General features: G+C 42.6%; 1 protein-coding gene across 1 annotated transcript in view; it reads left to right on the top strand.

The window, feature by feature from the left end:
• The window catches only part of LOC137541037 (myosin-3), a gene marked incomplete at its 5' end in the record, with an annotated part of 96,806 nt that overhangs the window by 5,635 nt on the left and 69,089 nt on the right, over positions 1–22,082 (top strand). Inside the window, 2 exons of the mRNA XM_068262180.1 lie at positions 2,440–2,554; positions 16,056–16,148. Coding sequence (XP_068118281.1) covers positions 2,440–2,554; positions 16,056–16,148 — 208 coding nt within the window. The remainder of the gene's footprint in view (positions 1–2,439; positions 2,555–16,055; positions 16,149–22,082) is intronic.

Genomic DNA, 22,082 nt, shown 5'->3' with positions numbered 1-22,082 from the left:
GTTCAATATCAGGTATGAAAGTGGCTGACTAAGTCCTGACTCAGACAGGAAGGGACTACAGTGTGACCCTCACTGATAAGAAACTCCAACTATAATACACTTTCCTAGCAGAAAATGGCTTCTGAGATCAAGAAAGAGATTAAAGGGGGGATTTCTTATCAGTGAGGATCACACTGTAGTCACCTCTTGTCTGAGTCAGGACTGAGTCAGCCACTTACATACCTGATATTTAACTCTTTCAGGAAAAGAAATAAAAAAAGGAACACAGCATAGTTATTTGTGTGCTAGGCACTGTACATACCCATGTCTATCTCACCATGTCACATGTCACTTCGGGAATCCTTTAACCACTTGATGACTGTAGTTTTAAACCCCCCTAAAGACCAGGCATGTTTTTTCACTACTGGGCTGTGCGAGCTTTTCAGCCTCCTGCACAGCCCAGGTAAGGAATATGGCGATCGGACTCGCCTCCTATTTTTGTCCCTAAGGGGACATGCTGCCGGACGCGTCCGATCGCCGCTGTCACTGTTTTTTTTTTTTTTTCTTCAGCCTCATAGAGGCTCTCATTGCCGCTGTCCCTCTCCTTCCCTCCTCCCCTCTTCCTGTACAATTGAGCAGGACGGCGATCCGTTATGTTCTCTGCCTCTCATAGGCAAATAGAAAGAAAGTTAGTTCCTGGAACTCAACAGGTGTAGTCATTATGCAAAACCACAGAGTGGGAGCATGGGACTGTAAGAAGTGAATACTAGAAAAACATTGGGAGACAGACCCTGCTTCAAATTCAAAAATAGAAAGACTTTATTCAAAAATGTAGACAACACTGTATAGACACTAAGTGCCACTTTAAAACCATAAAATCACTCACTGCAGATGTTAATAGCGCAGCCGGCTGGGCTCACACTTACAGCAGACTTCTCTCACCAAGCACACCTGGGATCCCACCACACATCTGCTTAGCAATAGGCACTGGTTGCTAGAGAAAGCGATATATACGCGCAAGTAAAGTCCCAAAGCTAGCTCTCCCCGATAGCACATAAAAATCACAGCAGAAGAGAAGCTTCAACAAAGGTCCGCAGTGTTTAGTGCATAGGCACATGCAGTTAGTATAAACAGGCTGCCTCACTGAGGCTCTCACCACTCAGTAGACCAATTCATCGCTGTCGTTTGTCCAGCTGCCATAGGAAAGAGTATTGCATAGATGGATGGCATCCCTTACTGCAATCAGTTCATATGCCCAAGAAAGTGGTCAGAGTCCCTCTGGTGTCTGTGGGGAAACGTGTGCACACGTGTTCAGCCAGCCCTAGGTGTAATCAGCCACATGGCCCTTCTTGTATGTTGCCTCCCGGGTAGGTCAGCCGGCGCCAGGCTCCTCCGTAGGCTTCAGGCAGGGTTAGTGGCCGGGCAGTGCTTGGTAGGCAGTGAGGACGCCTTGAATGTTTTTCCTGCCTCTCATAGGCATCAGCCTATGAGAGGACAGGGCTCCCCGGCCAATCAGAGGCCGGGGATCGCCAATCTCGTACAGCGCTGCGGCCCCCGTACGCATGTAAACAAAGGGAAATTCTTTCCCCTTACGTTTACAAGCAGCCTGCTAGCCGCAATGGCAGGGAACGATCGCGCATGCGCACAGCCGCTCTCTGGGAAACTGCAGCCCCAGGACTTGACGCCAATTGGTGTTAGGCGGTCCTGGGGCTGCCGCCGCTGTCACACCCATTGGCGTGAGGCGGTCTTCAAGTAGTTAAAGGAAACCTGAAATAAGAAGTATATGGAGGCTGCCATATTTATTTCACCAGTTGCCTGGCAGCCCTGTTGATCTATTTGGCTGCAGTAGTGTCTGAATCACAGCAGAAACAAGCATGCAGCTAATCTTGTCAGATCTAACACTAATGTCAGAAACACCTGATCTGCTGTATGCTTGTTCTGGGTCTATGGCTAAACGTATTCGAGACAGAGGATCAGCAGGACAGCCAGGCAACTGGTATTGCTTAAAAGGAAATAAATATGTCAGCCTCCCTATCCTTCTCACTTCAGATTCCCTTTAAGGGGAGTGAATGGAGTGGTGCAGAAAAGGAGGTAATGGGAGGGTGAGGGCAGGGAAGAGGAAGGAGTGGAGGGTGATAGGAGGGAACATCACAGCAAGCCTGCCTCTTCCTGTCTGAAAATTTGATTTAAGCCGGAAGTGACATTTTTCAAGGAGTGATCACTGAGACGGGGTGGGCCGGGGGGGAGGGGGAGGGAGGAATGAGGAGAGGAACAGACAACACACAGAGGTAGGTAAATCCCGCATGATTTGGGTAGCTTTGCCTCGGGTCAGGTATACTTTAAGCAGTCTCTCTCCAGTCCCTGGTCACTGCACTCTGGCATGATAGCTTTGCTGGTCATGTTCTTTGGTGTAAAGGCAAAATGCTTATCTATGCTGTGACACAACTCTCCTATCCACAGCGGAGAATCTGGTGCCGGGAAGACTGTGAACACCAAACGTGTCATCCAGTACTTTGCAACAATTGCATCTGTGGCTGACCCTAAGAAGAAAGAGAGTGCAGCTAGTAAGAATAAGGTATGGAATCCATTGTATATGTGGATGTCTACATTATCCATGCATGTGTAGCACTTAGACGTGTGTGTGTGTGTGTGTGTGTGTGTGTGTGTTTGGTGTGCGCGTGTGGTGTGCTGTGTGTGTGTGTGTGTGTCTGGTGTGCGCGTGTGTGTGTCTGGTGTGCGCGTGTGGTGTGTGTGTGTGTGTGTGTAGTGTAGTGTGTGTGTGTGTGTGTGTGTGTGTGTGTGCGCGTGTGGTGTGTAGTGTGTGTGCGCGTGTGTGTGTGTGTGTGTGTGTGTGCGCATGTGGTGTGGTGTGGTGTGTGTGTGTGTGTGTAGTGTAGTGTGTGTGTAGTGTAGTGTGTGTGTAGTGTAGTGTGTGTGTGTGTGTGTGTGTGTGTGTGTGTGTGTGTGTGTGTGTGTGTGTGTGTGTGTGTGTGTGTGTGTGTGTGTGTGTGTGTGTGTGTGTGCGCGTGTGGTGTGTAGTGTGTGTGCGCGTGTGTGTAGTGTGTGTGTGTGTGTGTGTGTGTGTGTGTGTGTGTGTGTGTGTGTGCGCATGTGGTGTGGTGTGTGTGTGTGTGTGTGTGTGTGTGTGCGCATGTGGTGTGGTGTGGTGTGTGTGTGTGTGTGTGTGTGTGCGCGTGTGGTGTGTAGTGTGTGTGCGCGTGTGTGTAGTGTGTGTGTGTGTGTGTGTGTGTGTGTGTGTGTGTGTGTGTGTGCGCATGTGGTGTGGTGTGTGTGTGTGTGTGTGTGTGTGCGCATGTGGTGTGGTGTGGTGTGTGTGTGTGTGTGTGTGTGTGTGTGTGTGTATTTGACCATATTGGGAAAATATGTATTTTCATGAATATTTTCGCAAAAATTGTATTTTTGATGCAAAAAGCAACCTTGTTGAAAATTTGCAAACAACACTGATATTCACTGTATAGAATTGGTATGATTGGTGAGCACCATTACATCTCTGTATGACTAGACTGCACTTTTCAGGCTTTTGGGGGCATTGAACACATTATAAACGGAGTCGGCGTAGTAAATCTACAGTATGAATTGTTTTTTATAGATCATATGGGACTTGCTAGGCTATATATTCAATTATACAGTATAATAACATTTGTTGTAAAGAGATTAAAAAAAAAATTGGCAAAACTATAAAACAAAAAAAAGTGTCTTCAGTTTGAAAAAAAAAAAATGAATGAATTCTATTGCTTTTTTTTTTATGCGTTTTGCAATTTCTCTAAAATAGTACAGTACCAAAGGCAAGGCATACCGCTTGCTTCTGGTCCAGGTGTGATGGCAGAAATCAATGTAATTGATAGACATGATGTCAACATTGAAAAAATATAGATAGATAGATAGATAGATAGATAGATAGATAGATAGATAGATAGATAGATAGATAGATAGATAGATAGATAGATATCAAAGCAGGAGCGGTAAAAAGTATAAAATAAAGAAGGAATGTGTCGAGACCTATGTGTGATTGGAAAACTCAATTTGCTGCTATTACAATAATATGAGACAGCCAGACAAAGATGCATTTCACTGTATATCCAGATTACACTATATTGTGGGCCTATCGACCATATGATTCGATAATTTTATCAAATTAAAAGAGAATCTGTGTCGTAACATGGCTGCCCGGTCGATCTTCAGATCGAATTTCAGCCAAAAATGCTGGAAAATGTTTATTGTGAGGGCTCGATCGGGTACACGGCGGTAACGGCGTTTGATATTGAGACAAAAAACGGACCCCCGGAAGGTGGGATGGAAGTATCTATAAGTTTCGCAAGCAGGTCATTTATATCTCCTTATACCAAATAATGGTTCAAAGCGCTCAGGTGTTTCTAACCATATACAATAATGAGTGGAGTGCGCTCTCAACTAAGGATAGCAAATACTTTACATAACTATATATCTAAATTCCAGCGCACATCCTAAAGCTATTCACTTGTCAATCTGTTATTACACAAGTACAGTCCAGATTAATACACAAGTACGTTCCACAGTATGCAAGTCCTCCAGTGACGTTTTCAGCATTCCACCACCAAAAACACCCAACAGGAAACGCACTCACCGGATACAGTATGACCACTGTGAGACTGGTCAAATAGCGCTCTATCCCAGGATGCCTCAGCACTTCAGGTCCTGGTTTCACTGCCACTGTATATATTCCAGTTGTCCATGCACCTCAAATTAAAAGCCTCCCATAGCGTAAATCCGTTAAAAACACTTAGACTTTATTAAAATATTCCACTCACATATTATCAGATGTCAGCAAACATAGAGTTTTATCCACGGGCTCTCCCCCGTTAGCCAGGCCGGGCTATTCTGAGTTCTGTCTTGATCCGCGTGTACCACCGTCAGCAACTACCTGGTACGTCCAATCTCCGCCCGACTAGTTTCGTCACTCCCTTGTGGCTCATCAGGAGCTCCAGTTACAGTGTAGCAACACATTATTTTCTATGTAGCGTACTTGTAGGCTACATATGATTTTGCTCAGCGGGGACATCTTGTGGCCAAGTAGTAAAATTACACCTACTGACTTTAGGGAATAAAAAAAAAACAAATTAATGTGAAGAGGGCATATTATTATAAATGTATGGGCCAAAAATTTGCGATGAATGTAAAACTGAAAAAAATGTACCTTTATTTCCAAATAAAATATTGTCACCATACATTATATACATATCATTTTAACGTTGCAATAACCTGGGCAAATTGTCAAATAAAATGTGTGGATTTTACAGTAGCATGTGGTATTTTAAAACTATAATGGCCGAAAACTGAGAAATAATGATTTTTTTTCCCATTTTTTTTCTTAATTATTCCTGTTAAAATGCATTTAGAATAAAATAGAATAGAATAAAATAATTCTTAACATAGTGTACCACCCAAAGAAAGCCTAATTGGTGGTGGAAAAAACAAGGTATAGATAATTTCTTTGTGATAAGTAGTGATAAAGTTATTGGGGAATGAAAAGGAGGCGCGCTGAAATGGGAAAATTCCTCTCGTCCTTAAGGTGAAAAATACCCATGGGCTGAAATGGTTAATTAACTTCCCCCTAACACCATATAATACAAACATAGACATATGACTATGGTAGGGATTAAAAAATGTAAAAATATTGTTGTGGCGCTTATTTATGCAATATCGGTTGGCAGCACAGAATTTAATAAGGAAAACCACCACCTTACACTTTTAGAACAATATCAAAATAACTCTTGCGCCTATGCAAATTAATTCTGCAAGAATAAATTTCTCTTTATTAAAATGTCTAAGATCAAATAAAATATATATAGTGCAATACTCATCTGTATTCAATACAATATTTTTCTTCACAGTGTCACCATACTGTCTCAGATTGTATCCAGATAACCCACCAACGGTATAACTGATCAACTGCCTATATAAAAATATTGCTAAAATACTCTTCTTGAAATCTCTATTTAAACAAACTCCTCTTCGTAGCTACAAGCACTTTGCCAGATTTTCAAGCAAACTTCCAGCCTAGGGATATCGTCCAAATGCCACAATCAGACGCCACTTCACTGGCCAGTATAGTCCACTTTGTCAATTAGGTTCCACAATTGCATGCAATAACTGATCAGTTATGTATAATTCATCCCGAATTTTCTATCAAAAGAACTCCGTGGCTAAATAGCCATATACAGTTCATTATTTGGCTCTCGCTGTATAACAAAAACGTTCTGTCGTATTACCGACACACTCACGTGTCTTAGAAGGTGATGTAGATACCCCCACTCTTGAACTTTCCAAGCTAGGATAGTCCGCAAACAGCTCGGGACCCGGCCGGTGACCCTCAGATCTTAGTTGCCGCTGGTTTCCAGAGAGTGGGATGTTACTTCCTAGTTCAAGCAAGAGGAAGTCCGGAGGTGACGTCACCACGTATCAGCCAATTGCCTACGCGTTTCGGTAGGTACCGCCTACCTTCATCAGGGCATAACCTCATTGGCTGAGATCCGCATTTATATTCTGTTGCTCCACCTTCCAGTCTCCGTGAGTTTGTTCGGTTGCCATAGTTACATATAACGCTTTCATTGAAAAGCGAAGATCTCCACATCAGAATTTAAGCCTTGCGGGATGAAACTATTTAATGTATAGATCCATTCAGTCTCTTTACGCGACATCTTGCCTATAAAGTCACCTCCTCTCCAATCCTTCTCCACAACCTGGATAGCGTAGAATTTAAAAGTCTGTAGGCTCTTATTATGAAACTCCATAAAATGTTTGCTTAGTGGCATTTTTTCGTTCCCATTTTTTATATTATTTACATGCTCCCCTATCCGAGACAACAGTTTTCTTTTTGTCCTCCCCACATACTGTTTTTTGCATCCACATTCAATAATATAGATGACACCTGTACTATTGCAATTCAATTCCCCATATATATCAAATTGTTCCTCAGTCACCATAGATCTAAAACAAGTTACTGGTGCACAGTGTTTGGTGTTCCTGCAGGGGACACAGAAACCGCACCTTTTAAAGGAACACTGTCTCTTTTTATTCTTTAATCCTCTCTGCTCATTCACAGTGGGGGCAATCATATTTCTCAAATTATTAGCCCTGCTGAAAATAAATTTTGGTCTTTCTGGCAATATGCCATTTAGAGTTTTGTCCCTTTGCAGAATCTCCCAGTATTTCTCCACAATTTTTCGTACATCCTTTGTCTGATGGCTGTATTGCATTTTTATACTAGGGGGCAAGACCACCTCATCTCTATTCCTCAATTTCATCAAATGTTCTCGCTTTTCCCTCCCCACCTCAGCTATGGTTTGTTCTAGAATCCCTTTGTCATACTTCTTTTCTACAAACCTTTCTTTCAACAGCATTGCTTGCTCATTATAATCAGATATCTCCGTGCAATTACGTCTTAACCGTACAAATTGATGTTTCGGAATATTTGTCAGCCATTTCAACATATGGCAACTATCCAAATATATATAACTATTTGTGTCTACCTTTTTAAAAAAACGTCTTCGTTTTAATCCCCCCATCTTGTATAAAAATAGTCAAGTCCAAAAAATGTATCTCAGTTCTACTGAATTCACTTATGAATTTCAAATTGTAATCATTTTCAATATTTAGCCACTTCAGAAAGGTTTGTAGTCTCTCTTCACCCCCCCTCCATATAAAAAACGTATCATCAATAAATCTCCTCCACAGGACGAGGTCCGCTCCGGGGCCCCCCGGGCCCCCTAGAATAAATTTCTCCCAGTAGGCCATATATAAATTAGCGAACCCCGGAGCGAACCTCGTCCCCATGGCTGTCCCCACCCTCTGCAGATAAAATTCTGAATCATATGAGAAGTAGTTATGAGTGAGGATATAAAAAATAGCACCTTCAATAAAATCAATTTGTTCTTTTGGGATGTTCGTGAGTTCAGTTAGAAAATATTTGACTGCCTCCACCCCCTTTACATGGTCTATTATAGTGTATAGTGAGCTAATATCAGCCACACACATAATATCTCCATCTTACCACTCAAAGTCCTCCAGGATCCTTAAGATGTGTCCAGTGTCCTTTAAATAGGAATTTGTTTGAACTACTGCCTGCTGTAGGAATCCATCTACATACTCTGACAGATTTGCAGTCAGGGACCCAATCCCGGAGATAATTGGTCTCCCAAGTGGGTCCCTGACCTGCTTATGTATCTTCGGCAAATGATAATACATTGGAAGCCTCTGATACTTCTGCAATATGTATTGTGCCTCTTTTTCGTTAAGAATACCTTCCTCTTCACCTAATTTAATCAATCGTTCCAATTCTTTTTTATACTCAATGCAGGGATCTTTTTTTAGCAATAGATACGTTTTTGTATCCTGTAGCTGTCGTTCTGCCTCTTTATTATAATCCTTTGTATTTTGAATTACCACCCCTCCCCCCTTGTCTGCTGGTCTAATGACAATATTAGGGTCATCCCGGAGGTGTTTAATAGCCCCTCTCTCCTGTGCAGTAATATTGGAATAATTGCTTTGCTTTATATTCCTAATCTCTTTTAATACCATAGTCTCAAAAGTAGCCATTGAGTCACTCACTTCGTGGGTGGGATTAAATTTGGATCTATTTTGTAATTTAGTATGTTTAAATGGATCCCCATTCATATTTTCTGCTTTGGGTGGTTTTTTCAGAAAGTATTTTTTTAGGCATAATTGTCTCATATATTTCTTGATGCCTATAAAAGCGTCAAATTTATTAAATTTATTCGTAGGTGCAAACTTCAGTCCCTTTTCAAGAACTCCAACTTCGTTTGCATCTAATTTTCTATCACTCAAATTGAAGATCCCTCCCCTAATTTCTTTGGGTTCAATGGGCATACTTATCTTCATTTTTTTCTTTTGACCCCTCCCCCTACTTCCTCTATATCTACTCTTTCTCTTTTTCCTGTCTGTAAAAAATGATTCGTTATTTTGTTCTTTTGTCTCTTTTGATCCGATCTAAGTCTCATTCTCTCCGTTTTCTCCCTCTCTTTCTTATCCCTCACTTTTTTATCCCTATCTTTATTGTCCTGATTTTTCTTTGATTTATTCTCCAATTTCTGATCTAAAACAGTCCTATAATCTATAAATTTACGAGGACCTCTAGACACATCTGGGATCCTGGTCAATGGAATAAATCTATTCTTTACAGGGACCTGAATAATCACATCAGCCTCTATTGGTACTCTTGGCTTTCCTGTGTCAGGGGTAATATTATCTTCACATTCTAGATGATCCTGCCCCTCTACTTCCACTTCCTGTATAAACTCCTCTCTGTCCCCCACCTTTTCATAGTCTTTCTGGTGAACCCCTATACCACCTCCTCCCATCTCCTTTTCTACAATGGGTCCCATTGCCCCTAATACACCCCCATCTTCCCCATTCTCCAAGTCTTTAGATTGAACAGGTTCACCAAGTTCCAATATTCCTGATTCTCCCTCCCCCTCCGTACAATACTCATCTACAGTCGTTAAAGTCATTTCTTCAGTCTCTTCCACTATATTCCCCTCCTCTTTCCTATCTTCCCCTATTATTCTCAAGTCATCACAGTCCACCGCATCTCTAGTAAATTTCTTCAATTTTCTATACATAATGTCCTCCTCTAACCTCACCAGTCTTCCCTGTATACTTCGTTCCATATCTTTAAACAACTCTGTCTCTGCATGGGGTTCAAGTTTGGTGTATAAATTCCTTACCTCTTTACTTCTATCCATAATCTGCATTTTTCTTACTTCAGTTATAAATTCTAACACTTGCATGGAAAAAGATCTGAACATTCTCTCCCAGTCCGCCTGAACTTGGTCAGACTGCAGATCGAAAGCCAAGACCTTGGACACAATTAGCCCCGGTGGACACTTCCCCTGCTCCCTATACTTCTCTAATGAGAATATTTCCCACATGTTTTTCGTCTCTTGAATTAGTAACGTTTCCAATCTCCGACTGTTATATTTAATAAATTCCTCTTCTCTAAAATCCATTTTTGGTTTTTAATTTCATTTTGTTGAAAAAATGTTTCAATTCGATTCAATCTGTCCTCACGATACTGCCACAAATCAGCACTTATTTCAAATCTTTTACCATTCTCCTCCATTATGATGGATTTTTCACCCCCCAACAAGCAGCCTAAGCAACAAAAAATGTGGATCTTTAGGTTATTAAAAAATGTAAAAATATTGTTGTGGCGCTTATTTATGCAATATCGGTTGGCAGCACAGAGTTTAATAAGGAAAACCACCACCTTACACTTTTAGAACAATATCAAAATAACTCTTGCGCCTATGCAAATTAATTCTGCAAGAATAAATTTCTCTTTATTAAAATGTCTAAGATCAAATAAAATATATATAGTGCAATACTCATCTGTATTCAATACAATATTTTTCTTCACAGTGTCACCATACTGTCTCAGATTGTATCCAGATAACCCACCAACGGTATAACTGATCAACTGCCTATATAAAAATATTGCTAAAATACTCTTCTTGAAATCTCTATTTAAACAAACTCCTCTTCGTAGCTACAAGCACTTTGCCAGATTTTCAAGCAAACTTCCAGCCTAGGGATATCGTCCAAATGCCACAATCAGACGCCACTTCACTGGCCAGTATAGTCCACTTTGTCAATTAGGTTCCACAATTGCATGCAATAACTGATCAGTTATGTATAATTCATCCCGAATTTTCTATCAAAAGAACTCCGTGGCTAAATAGCCATATACAGTTCATTATTTGGCTCTCGCTGTATAACAAAAACGTTCTGTCGTATTACCGACACACTCACGTGTCTTAGAAGGTGATGTAGATACCCCCACTCTTGAACTTTCCAAGCTAGGATAGTCCGCAAACAGCTCGGGACCCGGCCGGTGACCCTCAGATCTTAGTTGCCGCTGGTTTCCAGAGAGTGGGATGTTACTTCCTAGTTCAAGCAAGAGGAAGTCCGGAGGTGACGTCACCACGTATCAGCCAATTGCCTACGCGTTTCGGTAGGTACCGCCTACCTTCATCAGGGCATAACCTCATTGGCTGAGATCCGCATTTATATTCTGTTGCTCCACCTTCCAGTCTCCGTGAGTTTGTTCGGTTGCCATAGTTACATATAACGCTTTCATTGAAAAGCGAAGATCTCCACATCAGAATTTAAGCCTTGCGGGATGAAACTATTTAATGTATAGATCCATTCAGTCTCTTTACGCGACATCTTGCCTATAAAGTCACCTCCTCTCCAATCCTTCTCCACAACCTGGATAGCGTAGAATTTAAAAGTCTGTAGGCTCTTATTATGAAACTCCATAAAATGTTTGCTTAGTGGCATTTTTTCGTTCCCATTTTTTATATTATTTACATGCTCCCCTATCCGAGACAACAGTTTTCTTTTTGTCCTCCCCACATACTGTTTTTTGCATCCACATTCAATAATATAGATGACACCTGTACTATTGCAATTCAATTCCCCATATATATCAAATTGTTCCTCAGTCACCATAGATCTAAAACAAGTTACTGGTGCACAGTGTTTGGTGTTCCTGCAGGGGACACAGAAACCGCACCTTTTAAAGGAACACTGTCTCTTTTTATTCTTTAATCCTCTCTGCTCATTCACAGTGGGGGCAATCATATTTCTCAAATTATTAGCCCTGCTGAAAATAAATTTTGGTCTTTCTGGCAATATGCCATTTAGAGTTTTGTCCCTTTGCAGAATCTCCCAGTATTTCTCCACAATTTTTCGTACATCCTTTGTCTGATGGCTGTATTGCATTTTTATACTAGGGGGCAAGACCACCTCATCTCTATTCCTCAATTTCATCAAATGTTCTCGCTTTTCCCTCCCCACCTCAGCTATGGTTTGTTCTAGAATCCCTTTGTCATACTTCTTTTCTACAAACCTTTCTTTCAACAGCATTGCTTGCTCATTATAATCAGATATCTCCGTGCAATTACGTCTTAACCGTACAAATTGATGTTTCGGAATATTTGTCAGCCATTTCAACATATGGCAACTATCCAAATATATATAACTATTTGTGTCTACCTTTTTAAAAAAACGTCTTCGTTTTAATCCCCCCATCTTGTATAAAAATAGTCAAGTCCAAAAAATGTATCTCAGTTCTACTGAATTCACTTATGAATTTCAAATTGTAATCATTTTCAATATTTAGCCACTTCAGAAAGGTTTGTAGTCTCTCTTCACCCCCCCTCCATATAAAAAACGTATCATCAATAAATCTCCTCCACAGGACGAGGTCCGCTCCGGGGCCCCCCGGGCCCCCTAGAATAAATTTCTCCCAGTAGGCCATATATAAATTAGCGAACCCCGGAGCGAACCTCGTCCCCATGGCTGTCCCCACCCTCTGCAGATAAAATTCTGAATCATATGAGAAGTAGTTATGAGTGAGGATATAAAAAATAGCACCTTCAATAAAATCAATTTGTTCTTTTGGGATGTTCGTGAGTTCAGTTAGAAAATATTTGACTGCCTCCACCCCCTTTACATGGTCTATTATAGTGTATAGTGAGCTAATATCAGCCACACACATAATATCTCCATCTTACCACTCAAAGTCCTCCAGGATCCTTAAGATGTGTCCAGTGTCCTTTAAATAGGAATTTGTTTGAACTACTGCCTGCTGTAGGAATCCATCTACATACTCTGACAGATTTGCAGTCAGGGACCCAATCCCGGAGATAATTGGTCTCCCAAGTGGGTCCCTGACCTGCTTATGTATCTTCGGCAAATGATAATACATTGGAAGCCTCTGATACTTCTGCAATATGTATTGTGCCTCTTTTTCGTTAAGAATACCTTCCTCTTCACCTAATTTAATCAATCGTTCCAATTCTTTTTTATACTCAATGCAGGGATCTTTTTTTAGCAATAGATACGTTTTTGTATCCTGTAGCTGTCGTTCTGCCTCTTTATTATAATCCTTTGTATTTTGAATTACCACCCCTCCCCCCTTGTCTGCTGGTCTAATGACAATATTAGGGTCATCCCGGAGGTGTTTAATAGCCCCTCTCTCCTGTGCAGTAATATTGGAATAATTGCTTTGCTTTATATTCCTAATCTCTTTTAATACCATAGTCTCAAAAGTAGCCATTGAGTCACTCACTTCGTGGGTGGGATTAAATTTGGATCTATTTTGTAATTTAGTATGTTTAAATGGATCCCCATTCATATTTTCTGCTTTGGGTGGTTTTTTCAGAAAGTATTTTTTTAGGCATAATTGTCTCATATATTTCTTGATGCCTATAAAAGCGTCAAATTTATTAAATTTATTCGTAGGTGCAAACTTCAGTCCCTTTTCAAGAACTCCAACTTCGTTTGCATCTAATTTTCTATCACTCAAATTGAAGATCCCTCCCCTAATTTCTTTGGGTTCAATGGGCATACTTATCTTCATTTTTTTCTTTTGACCCCTCCCCCTACTTCCTCTATATCTACTCTTTCTCTTTTTCCTGTCTGTAAAAAATGATTCGTTATTTTGTTCTTTTGTCTCTTTTGATCCGATCTAAGTCTCATTCTCTCCGTTTTCTCCCTCTCTTTCTTATCCCTCACTTTTTTATCCCTATCTTTATTGTCCTGATTTTTCTTTGATTTATTCTCCAATTTCTGATCTAAAACAGTCCTATAATCTATAAATTTACGAGGACCTCTAGACACATCTGGGATCCTGGTCAATGGAATAAATCTATTCTTTACAGGGACCTGAATAATCACATCAGCCTCTATTGGTACTCTTGGCTTTCCTGTGTCAGGGGTAATATTATCTTCACATTCTAGATGATCCTGCCCCTCTACTTCCACTTCCTGTATAAACTCCTCTCTGTCCCCCACCTTTTCATAGTCTTTCTGGTGAACCCCTATACCACCTCCTCCCATCTCCTTTTCTACAATGGGTCCCATTGCCCCTAATACACCCCCATCTTCCCCATTCTCCAAGTCTTTAGATTGAACAGGTTCACCAAGTTCCAATATTCCTGATTCTCCCTCCCCCTCCGTACAATACTCATCTACAGTCGTTAAAGTCATTTCTTCAGTCTCTTCCACTATATTCCCCTCCTCTTTCCTATCTTCCCCTATTATTCTCAAGTCATCACAGTCCACCGCATCTCTAGTAAATTTCTTCAATTTTCTATACATAATGTCCTCCTCTAACCTCACCAGTCTTCCCTGTATACTTCGTTCCATATCTTTAAACAACTCTGTCTCTGCATGGGGTTCAAGTTTGGTGTATAAATTCCTTACCTCTTTACTTCTATCCATAATCTGCATTTTTCTTACTTCAGTTATAAATTCTAACACTTGCATGGAAAAAGATCTGAACATTCTCTCCCAGTCCGCCTGAACTTGGTCAGACTGCAGATCGAAAGCCAAGACCTTGGACACAATTAGCCCCGGTGGACACTTCCCCTGCTCCCTATACTTCTCTAATGAGAATATTTCCCACATGTTTTTCGTCTCTTGAATTAGTAACGTTTCCAATCTCCGACTGTTATATTTAATAAATTCCTCTTCTCTAAAATCCATTTTTGGTTTTTAATTTCATTTTGTTGAAAAAATGTTTCAATTCGATTCAATCTGTCCTCACGATACTGCCACAAATCAGCACTTATTTCAAATCTTTTACCATTCTCCTCCATTATGATGGATTTTTCACCCCCCAACAAGCAGCCTAAGCAACAAAAAATGTGGATCTTTAGGTTATTAAAAAATGTAAAAATATTGTTGTGGCGCTTATTTATGCAATATCGGTTGGCAGCACAGAGTTTAATAAGGAAAACCACCACCTTACACTTTTAGAACAATATCAAAATAACTCTTGCGCCTATGCAAATTAATTCTGCAAGAATAAATTTCTCTTTATTAAAATGTCTAAGATCAAATAAAATATATATAGTGCAATACTCATCTGTATTCAATACAATATTTTTCTTCACAGTGTCACCATACTGTCTCAGATTGTATCCAGATAACCCACCAACGGTATAACTGATCAACTGCCTATATAAAAATATTGCTAAAATACTCTTCTTGAAATCTCTATTTAAACAAACTCCTCTTCGTAGCTACAAGCACTTTGCCAGATTTTCAAGCAAACTTCCAGCCTAGGGATATCGTCCAAATGCCACAATCAGACGCCACTTCACTGGCCAGTATAGTCCACTTTGTCAATTAAGTTCCACAATTGCATGCAATAACTGATCCTTAAGCCTTGCGGGATGAAACTATTTAATGTATAGATCCATTCAGACTCTTTACGCGACAGAACGTTTTTGTGATACAGCGAGAGCCAAATAATGAACTGTATATGGCTATTTAGCCACGGAGTTCTTTTGATAGAAAATTCGGGATGAATTATACATAACTGATCAGTTATTGCATGCAATTGTGGAACTTAATTGACAAAGTGGACTATACTGGCCAGTGAAGTGGCGTCTGATTGTGGCATTTGGACGATATCCCTAGGCTGGAAGTTTGCTTGAAAATCTGGCAAAGTGCTTGTAGCTACGAAGAGGAGTCTATTTAAATAGAGATTTCAAGAAGAGTATTTTAGCAATATATTTATATAGGCAGTTGATCAGTTATACCGTTGGTGGGTTATCTGGATACAATCTGAGACAGTATGGTGACACTGTGAAGAAAAATATTGTATTGAATACAGATGAGTATTGCACTATATATATTTTATTTGATCTTAGACATTTTAATAAAGAGAAATGTATTCTTGCAGAATTAATTTGCATAGGCGCAAGAGTTATTTTGATATGGTAGGGATTAGACTGTGAGCCCCTCTGAGGGACAGTTAAGTGACAAGATAATATACTCTGTACAGCGCTGCGGAAGATGGGGGCGCTATATAAATACTAAATAATAATAATAATAATGATAGTGTGCATGCAATCAGAATTTGAGTGGTTTAGTCCTGCCACCTGCTGGTCTTTAGTGTAACTGCACTTTGTATTCTTAGGATATAAGGATAGAACCAGAGTTTGTTTCTTTGAATGTAATTATTTCCTTCTCCTTTTGTGCAGGGAACCCTGGAGGATCAAATCATCCAGGCCAACCCTCTGCTTGAAGCCTTTGGTAATGCCAAAACCGTCAGGAATGATAATTCATCCCGTTTTGTAAGTCTTCATTAGTTTGTTTTTATTGGAGTGATCTGGGTGAAAGCACAGAATTAACATATGTTTTGGACCATAAAACGCTTTTTTTCTCCCCCAAAAGTATGGACCGTATACTGGGAGTCCCTGACTTACAAAGAACCGCCAATACGAACGGCTGCCAACCCATCGTGATTACATTGTCAGAGACTCACTGCTCCCCCAGCCCCATGCAGTGTGCAGAGTAATGCGCAGTGTGTATGTCTCCTGCTCCGGGTGTGGAGGTGGCTGGAGCAAGTGTGACGCGCTGCTGCTTCCCTGTACTTCCCTGCACACTGCACAGGGCTGGGGCAGCACAGAATGGAAGGGAGACACGAGAGGTACAAGGGGGACTCATGCAGTACAAGGAAGACACACGGAACACAAGGGGGACACACACAATACAAGGTGGACACACGAACACACACAATGCAAGGGGGACTCATGCAGTACAAGGAAGACACACATAATACAAGGGGGACACACAGAATACAAGGGGGACACACGAACACACACAATGCAAAGGGGACTCATGCAGTACAAGGAAGACACACGGAATACAAGGGGGACACACACAATACAAGGAAGACACATGGACACACACAATACAAGGGGGACTCATGCAGTACAAGGAAGACACACGGAATACAAGGGGGACACACACAATACAAGGAAGACACACGGACACACACAATACAAGGGGGACACATGCAGTACAAGGAAGACACACGGAATACAAGGGAGACACACACAATGCAAGGGGGACACATGCAGTACAAGGAAGACACACGGAATACAAGGGGGACACACACAATACATGGAAGACACTCGGAATACAAGGGGGACTCATGCAGTACAAGGAAGACACACGGAATACAAGGGGGACACACACAATACAAGGAAGACACACGGAATACAAGGGGGACTCATGCAGTACAAGGAAGACACACATAATACAAGGGGGACACACACAATACAAGGGGGACTCATGCAGTACAAGGAAGACACACAGACACACACAATACAAGGGGGACACATGCAGTACAAGGAAGACACACGGAATACAAGGGGGACACACACAATACAAGGAAGACACACAGACACACACAATACAAAGGGGACTCATGCAGTACAAGGAAGACACACGGAATACAAGGGGGACACACAATACAAGGGGGACTCATGCAGTAAAAGGAAAACACACAGAATACAAGGGGTACACACACAATGCAAGGGGGACGCATGCAGTACAAGGAAGACACACGGAATACAAGGGGGACACACACAATACAAGGGGGACACACACAATACAAGGGGACACATGCAGTACAAGGAAGACACACAGAATACAAGGGGGACACACACAATGCAAGGGGGACCCATGCAGTACAAGGAAGACACACGGAATACAAGGGGGACACACACAATACAAGGGGGACACACACAATACAAGGGGACACATGCAGTACAAGGAAGACACACAGAATACAAGGGGGACACACACAATACAAGGGGACACATGCAGTACAAGGAAGACACACTGAATACAAGGGGGACACACACAATACAAGGAAGACACACGGACACACACAATACAAGGGGGACACACACAATACAAGGGGACACATGCAGTACAAGGAAGACACACGGAATACAAGGGGGACACACACAATACAAGGAAGACACACGGACACACACACTACAAGGGGGACACACACAATACAAGGGGACACATGCAGTACAAGGAAGACACACGGAATACAAGGGGGACACACACAATGCAAGGGGGACTCATGCAGTACAAGGAAGACACACGGACACACACAATACAAGGGACACACACACAATACAAGGGGGACACACGGAATACAAGGGGGACACACGAACACACACAATGCAAAGGGGACTCATGCAGTACAAGGAAGACACACGGAATACAAGGGGGACACACACAATACAAGGAAGACACACGGACACACACAATACAAGGGGGACTCATGCAGTACAAGGAAGACACACGGAATACAAGGGGGACACACACAATACAAGGAAGACACACGGACACACACAATACAAGGGGGACACATGCAGTACAAGGAAGACACACGGAATACAAGGGAGACACACACAATGCAAGGGGGACACATGCAGTACAAGGAAGACACACGGAATACAAGGGGGACACACACAATACAAGGAAGACACACGGAATACAAGGGGGACTCATGCAGTACAAGGAAGACACACGGAATACAAGGGGGACACACACAATACAAGGAAGACACACGGAATACAAGGGGGACTCATGCAGTACAAGGAAGACACACATAATACAAGGGGGACACACACAATACAAGGGGGACTCATGCAGTACAAGGAAGACACACAGACACACACAATACAAGGGGGACACATGCAGTACAAGGAAGACACACGGAATACAAGGGGGACACACACAATACAAGGAAGACACACAGACACACACAATACAAAGGGGACTCATGCAGTACAAGGAAGACACACGGAATACAAGGGGGACACACAATACAAGGGGGACTCATGCAGTACAAGGAAGACACACAGAATACAAGGGGTACACACACAATGCAAGGGGGACGCATGCAGTACAAGGAAGACACACGGAATACAAGGGGGACACACACAATACAAGGGGGACACACACAATACAAGGGGACACATGCAGTACAAGGAAGACACACAGAATACAAGGGGGACACACACAATGCAAGGGGGACTCATGCAGTACAAGGAAGACACACGGAATACAAGGGGGACACACACAATACAAGGGGGACACACACAATACAAGGGGACACATGCAGTACAAGGAAGACACACAGAATACAAGGGGGACACACACAATACAAGGGGACACATGCAGTACAAGGAAGACACACGGAATACAAGGGGGACACACACAATACAAGGAAGACACACGGACACACACAATACAAGGGGGACACACACAATACAAGGGGACACATGCAGTACAAGGAAGACACACGGAATACAAGGGGGACACACACAATACAAGGAAGACACACGGACACACACACTACAAGGGGGACACACACAATACAAGGGGACACATGCAGTACAAGGAAGACACACGGAATACAAGGGGGACACACACAATGCAAGGGGGACTCATGCAGTACAAGGAAGACACACGGACACACACAATACAAGGGACACACACACAATACAAGGGGGACACACGGACACACACAATACAAGGGGGGCACATGCAGTACAAGGAAGACACACACAATACAAGGGGGACACACATAATACAAGGGGGACTCATGCAGTACAAGGAAGACACACACAATACAAGGGGGACACACATAATACAAGGGGGACTCATGCAGTACAAGGAAGACACACGGACACACACAATACAAGGAGGACACACATAATACAAGGAAGACACACGGACACACACAATACAAGGGGGACTCATGCAGTACAAGGAAGACACACGGAATACAAGGGGGACACACACAATGCAAGGGGGACTCATGCAGTACAAGGAAGACACATGGAATACAAGGGGGACACACACAATGCAAGGGGGATGCATGCAGTACAAGGAAGACACACGGAATACAAGGGGGACACACACAATGCAAGGGGGACACACACAATACAAGGGGGACTCATGCAGTACAAGGAAGACACACGGACACACACAATACAACAGGGACACAGACAATACAAGGGGGACACACATAATACAAGGAAGACACACGGACACACACAATACAAGGGGGACTCATGCAGTACAAGGAAGACACACGGACACACACAATACAACAGGGACACAGACAATACAAGGGGGACACACATAATACAAGGAAGACACACGGACACACACAATACAAGGGGGATTCATGCAGTACAAGGAAGACACACACAATACAAGGGGGACACACATAATACAAGGAAGACACACGGACACACACAATGCAAGGGGGACTCATGCAGTACAAGGAAGACACATGGAATACAAGGGGGACACACACAATGCAAGGGGGAATCATGCAGTACAAGGAAGACACACGGAATACAAGGGGGACACACACAATGCAAGGGGGACTCATGCAGTACAAGGAAGACACATGGAATACAAGGGGGACACACACAATGCAAGGGGGACGCATGCAGTACAAGGAAGACACACAGAATACAGGGGGGACACACACAATGCAAGGGGGACTCATGCAGTACAAGGAAGACACATGGAATACAAGGGGGACACACACAATGCAAGGGGGACGCATGCAGTACAAGGAAGACACACAGAATACAGGGGGGACACACACAATACAAGGGGGACTCATGCAGTACAAGTAAGACACATGGAATACAAGGGAGACACACACAATGCAAGGGGGACTCATGCAGTACAAGGAAGACACACAGACACACACAATACAAGGGGGACACATGCAGTACAAGGAAGACACACGGAATACAAGGGAGACACACACAATGCAAAGGGGACTCATGCAGTACAAGGAAGACACACGGAGTACAAGGGACACACACACAATACAAGGGGGACACACACAATACAAGGGGTACACACACAATGAAAGGGTGACTCATGCAGTATAAGGAAGACACATGGAATACAAGGGGGACACACACAATACAAGGGGACACATGCAGTACAAGGAAGACACACAGAATACAAGGGGGACACACACAATACAAGGGGACACATGCAGTACAAGGAAGACACACGGAGTACAAGGGGGACACACACAATACAAGGGGGACACACACAATACAAGGGGGACACACACAATGAAAGGGTGACTCATGCAGTATAAGGAAGACACATGGAATACAAGGGGGACAAACACAATACAAGGGGACACATGCAGTACAAGGAAGACACACGGAATACAAGGGGGACACACACAATACAAGGAAGACACACGGACACACACACTACAAGGGGGACACACACAATACAAGGGGACACATGCAGTACAAGGAAGACACACGGAATACAAGGGGGACACACACAATACAAGGGGGACACACATAATACAAGGGGGACACACACAATACAAGGGGGACTCATGCAGTACAAGGAAGACACACGGACACACACAATACAACAGGGACACACACAATACAAGGGGGACACACATAATACAAGGAAGACACACGGACACACACAATACAAGGGGGACTCATGCAGTACAAGGAAGACACACAGACACACACAATACAAGGGGGACACATGCAGTACAAGGAAGACACACGGAATACAAGGGAGACACACACAATGCAAGGGGGACTCATGCAGTACAAGGGGGACACACACAATACAAGGGGGACACACACAATACAAGGGGGACACACACAATGAAAGGGTGACTCATGCAGTATAAGGAAGACACATGGAATACAAGGGGGACACACAGAATACAAGGGGACACATGCAGTACAAGGAAGACACACAGAATACAAGGGGGACACACACAATACAAGGGGACACATGCAGTACAAGGAAGACACCCGGAGTAGAAGGGGGACACACACAATACAAGGGGGACACACACAATACAAGGGGGACACACACAATGAAAGGGTGACTCATGCAGTATAAGGAAGACACATGGGGCCTGATTCACAAAGCGGTGCTAACAGTTAGCACCCTGGTGAAAAGCCCTTTATCACGCCTAAACTCTGTTTAGGCATGATAAGTTTAGGTGTGATAAGTTTAGGTGTGATAAGTTTTTAGGCGTGATAAGTTTAAGCACCAACTGGGTTAGCACCGCAGTGCACAGCTGATCAAAAGTTTTGCGCTAGCAAAGTCTGGTGCACTTTGCATAGAGTTTAATGGCGCTGCTTTGCGTGCGGGACTTTGCATGCGATCTA

This window comes from Hyperolius riggenbachi, chromosome 12 (assembly GCF_040937935.1).
Source record: "Hyperolius riggenbachi isolate aHypRig1 chromosome 12, aHypRig1.pri, whole genome shotgun sequence".
Taxonomy (NCBI): Eukaryota; Metazoa; Chordata; class Amphibia; order Anura; family Hyperoliidae; genus Hyperolius; species Hyperolius riggenbachi.
The sequence above is the reverse complement of the archived record's forward strand: the minus strand, read 5'-3'. Positions and strand labels throughout refer to the sequence as shown.